Below are 4,183 nucleotides of genomic sequence, written 5' to 3' on the forward strand. Positions count from 1 at the left end.
CTGACTCTATTTTCAAAAGGAGAAATAAAGCTATGGGTTCCATGAGAAAGAGAGTGAGACCTTAAAAGAGGTCTTGTCTCAGTATAAGGAATATTTCTGGGATCATCAAATTGAACATAGACAGTTCCTTCATCTGTCTGGGTGATGTTACTAAAATCACTTTGGATTATAGGTTGTCTAGGGATATTCCTAGCCAGAAACCATCCTTCTGGGAAGACTATTTCATCCCATTTGATAGATCTACGAGTTTGAATCTTAGACCTATTAAAATTGGTTTCTATTAGAATAGTTTCATTTTTATCCTTATCAACTCTTTTACACCTGGGGTTGAGAGTAAATAAGGGTTTAAAATAAATTCTATAGCAAATACAGAAGACTTCTGTTCCTGCAGTGTAATTATAATCATCATAAGATGAAAAGAAAGTATTCAAAGATCACCTTCACATGACTGAAGAACATCATCATCATCATCATCATCATCATCATCACCATCATCATCACCATCATCATCATCATCAGAGCTGCTCACAAATAGGCTTCAGTTCCTCAAAAAGCAAAAAACATTAGCACATATGATATGGGTATCCATGTATTTCACTATATCTCATAATTGTTTCCAACATCATCAAATCTGAATACTATTACAACCTCTCATTGGAAACTACACCTTAGACCTCATAACAATCAACTTTAATAACAATATGATTTCCTACCAAAATATCTCACTGATTTTAGAATTACTGACAATTTTTGCATCAATTGATTATATTTAGAGAGCTTTCAGGGTCCTTTCTCACATTGATCAAGTAGCCTTTTTTGGGCCATTGTTTTCTTCAGGGATATCCTTTTTCTCCATGACATTGTTTTCATCAGAGTTATCCTTTTTCTCCATGACTTCTTGAATGCCTTCTTGGTACCCTTTTATGAAGCTCGTCAGTGCATCTCTGTAAGCAGAGGCTCTAGTCATGTAAACCCGCTGCAAAGCTGGTCTAAGCGTCTCCATTCCACCTCGAGCAGCGACAGCTACCATCCATGCACAAGGTCAGAAAGTTCATGTTAATGGGAATGGGGAAGGCTGAATCTCATTATTTAATGATCCAAAACAAACCTACTTGACTTTTTGTTGCAAACAAACCAACTACCAACTACAATGATAAGTTAGTGTCATTATTTGATTAAGGTCTGGTCAAGGTTTAGTCAATCGTATAAGAATTGATAAATTTCTTATCAACCCAGCTTAATCAAAATAACTTCTGATGAGCTTCTTTTGACAATCTAGGATATATATATATATATATTTACATACACACATCTCAAAAAGTTTATGAACAAAGTGTGAGTCACATAACACAAATCAAGGATACATTGAAGTCATTGCTTTACGATCTCAGCTACATTTGGCTAAAGCATCACAACTTCACAGGTAGCAATATACGTCCAAAAAAGATTCTTATGAAATTTACCTAGATCCTCCAATGTTGAAGGTTCCATTTTTCCGGCAGAACCCGTTACTCCATCAGGTCCATCTCCTGAGTTTTCCTTCTTCTTGTATTCATTTGGTCGCAGCTCAGGACCTATGTCTCTTACCCAGCTTGCAGCATAAAGTCTAGTTGCTTCCTTCAGCACCTGAAGAATATGAATGATACAATGAAGAGATGCATGTACATTGTGAATCTAAATTTGAATTGAAAAAATGCGTTCATAATCATGCCGAAGATAGATTAGGTTATGGAAATAAATAGATAATCTATTCAAGAGCTGATATCTATAATGTATATGCACTGATATATTCCAACTGACAATCGGTTTTCCCTTCTCATTATTCTATATAAAGGCAACTTTGTGGAAGAAAGAGGCAGTCATATTGCTTAAGAAGTTCTAACGTTTCAACATAAGTTATTCAATGCATAACATCTGCTAGAGGACTACTTGTTTTACTAATAATGAAATCTACCAACAATGAAATATATGATCTCAACTTTCAACGATATGTATTCAAGTTGATTAAGGGTACAAATTTCGCTGATTTTGCCGTTAGAGACCTCCTTGTCGCTTAATGGAAACTATCATATGAGAGCAAGGACAGTTAAGATTGTAAGTATGATTAGATATGAAAAGAAGAATCACCAAATATCGTTCTTTCCATGTTAATTTTCTCCGCTTTTTGAAATGAGGCGGATCGGGCAAAGACGAGGGAAATGCAATTTCTTTTAAATCATATCGAACGTATTCACGAAGTTTCCGCCAAACTATCTTCACCTTCATTCTGATGCTTGAATTACCTCGAGCAAATCTGTAGAGGGCAATCAAAGGAAGAGGAAAGAAGAACTAATTAAATTGGGAAGACATTTGTTTACAACAAGATGACCTATCCAAGAAATAAAAACAGAAGTGGTCCATAAATAGGACTAATAAAACAGAATGATAATAAATGCAGGCGTAGTCTCCTCGTTATACATGTCCGACCCAAGAACAAACACAAGTACTCCATAAATAGGTTGTTATCTAAGGAATCACTAGATCAATCAACAATCATTCAACATTTGTCAAATCTATAGAGTTATTGTTTCTAGGCTCCAAAAGACTGGGAGCAGTCAGAAGCAGCAGGTCTTATTTTTGGGTACCTTGGGTCCCCCTAATCCACCGGATTCAAGAAAAATGCCACCTCAAGATAAACCAGGCAAATTTCCACCCTTGCGGAAAAAGAAGTGGCCAAACTTGGGGAGTGTCCTGAGATCGAACCTGGGTTTCCCCGTTAGGGCACCACGTTGATACCAAATTTAGGATTGCACCTGGGTTTCCATTAGAAGCAGCAGGTGCAGGTTTGGTTCTAGAGAAAGAGAAATCAGTAACTATGGTACATTATAATACTACCCATTGTAGATATCATATAAAAAGAGTTGAATGGGTTATTGAAAAGAGCATGAAGAGGAAAAAAACAGTAGTAGAAACTAAGTTAACACTCAATAGAAAGCAACTGCAGACATAAACAAATAGAGAGTATGTCACTAATTATTTACCTCTTTTCCCTCTCTCCTACATCCAAGATTGTCTATACAGATAAATGCATAGACAAAGAAGCATGATTGTGTGAGAATAATGCTAGTTAAAAAACAAACTCCACCTTGAGGAGGATATAAACCCTTAATTTGGCACTCACATGGATCTGTAACTTTTACTGAACATAGTATCTATTAGCCTCTCTATTACTGATGACAGCCACAATATAAATATATGCAGACATGTACATACATCAGTGTAACTTGCTCTTTACTATCATCCTAACATGTAATTGTGACAAATACAACCTACTTCAACCAATTTCACTCTAAAGAGTTGCTATCAACTATCAACAGCAACCAATGGCACAAAAGAAATAAGAAAAATATAACCAATAGTAATCACATTGCATGTTCATACACACCAAATGATGAGGCACATTTCAGACATGCCTTTTACTACTAGCATATTAAACCTATCATAGATGCTTTCAATCAGTTTCCCATATTTTTACATCTTTCACTCGGTGGTATTATTCATGTGTGCTATTTTTTCTTTCTTTTTTCTAGATAAGACATCACTGTAAACTCCATAAGTTTGTCAGAGTTTATTGTATCAATCATTGATGAAATCCTATTTGATTACAAGTGCTGATATTATCCTAAGGGTTAAGAATACTTTGTTCATTTATTTATTATTTCTGTCTACAAGACTATGTCCTAGCAAAGGAAAGTATTAAACCCCAAATACATATAGAATATTCAATTATATTGGATAGTTCCACTCTTTGACTAAAGAAAATATGAACTAACTACTCCATTTTTACCAAATGTGATCCTCAATAACTTTCACATGTTTTAAACACTTAGAAACCCCCATGATGTTTTATAGGCCTAAAGCCCTTTTGTTTCTATATTTTGTAGTATTCTGTAGCCTACTTAACAAAATCTTCGAGGCCTATAGTCCTTCCAATTTTAGCTTTTGAGCATTTCCCCTGCTTCTAGAGTCTAGCCTAATTAAGAGTTTTAGTTCAGTAATAATGCCCTTCTCATGAATCCATAATGATCAGAGCATACATTATTTCAAGATAAACACTTGAAAGTATAGCTATTTATCTATCCTACCCCACATGATTTACCAGCTCTTTCCTAAAGATTTTGTTATCACTATACCCCCCCCCCCC

General features: G+C 35.3%; 1 protein-coding gene across 3 annotated transcripts in view; it reads right to left on the reverse strand.

The window, feature by feature from the left end:
- Positions 1 to 518: 518 nt before the first annotated feature.
- LOC112512588 overlaps positions 519 to 4,183 on the reverse strand; it is a 4,477-nt gene continuing 812 nt past the window's right edge. Inside the window, exons 2-5 of one of the 3 annotated variants that reach the window (XM_025118635.1) lie at positions 2,128 to 2,293; positions 1,464 to 1,626; positions 798 to 1,023; positions 519 to 536 (exon numbers count right to left, since the gene is read on the reverse strand). In XM_025118635.1, coding sequence (XP_024974403.1) covers positions 803 to 1,023; positions 1,464 to 1,626; positions 2,128 to 2,265 — 522 coding nt within the window. In that variant the 5' untranslated portion in view covers positions 2,266 to 2,293 and the 3' untranslated portion in view covers positions 519 to 536; positions 798 to 802. Of the gene's footprint in view, positions 537 to 574; positions 1,024 to 1,463; positions 1,627 to 2,127; positions 2,306 to 4,183 lie in introns of those variants that run through there. The other 2 variants (XM_025118634.1, XM_025118636.1) reach the window with 2 other exon arrangements.

The sequence above is a fragment of the Cynara cardunculus genome, assembly GCF_001531365.2.
Source record: "Cynara cardunculus var. scolymus isolate 2C chromosome LG 5, CcrdV1, whole genome shotgun sequence".
Classification (NCBI taxonomy): domain Eukaryota; kingdom Viridiplantae; phylum Streptophyta; class Magnoliopsida; order Asterales; family Asteraceae; genus Cynara; species Cynara cardunculus.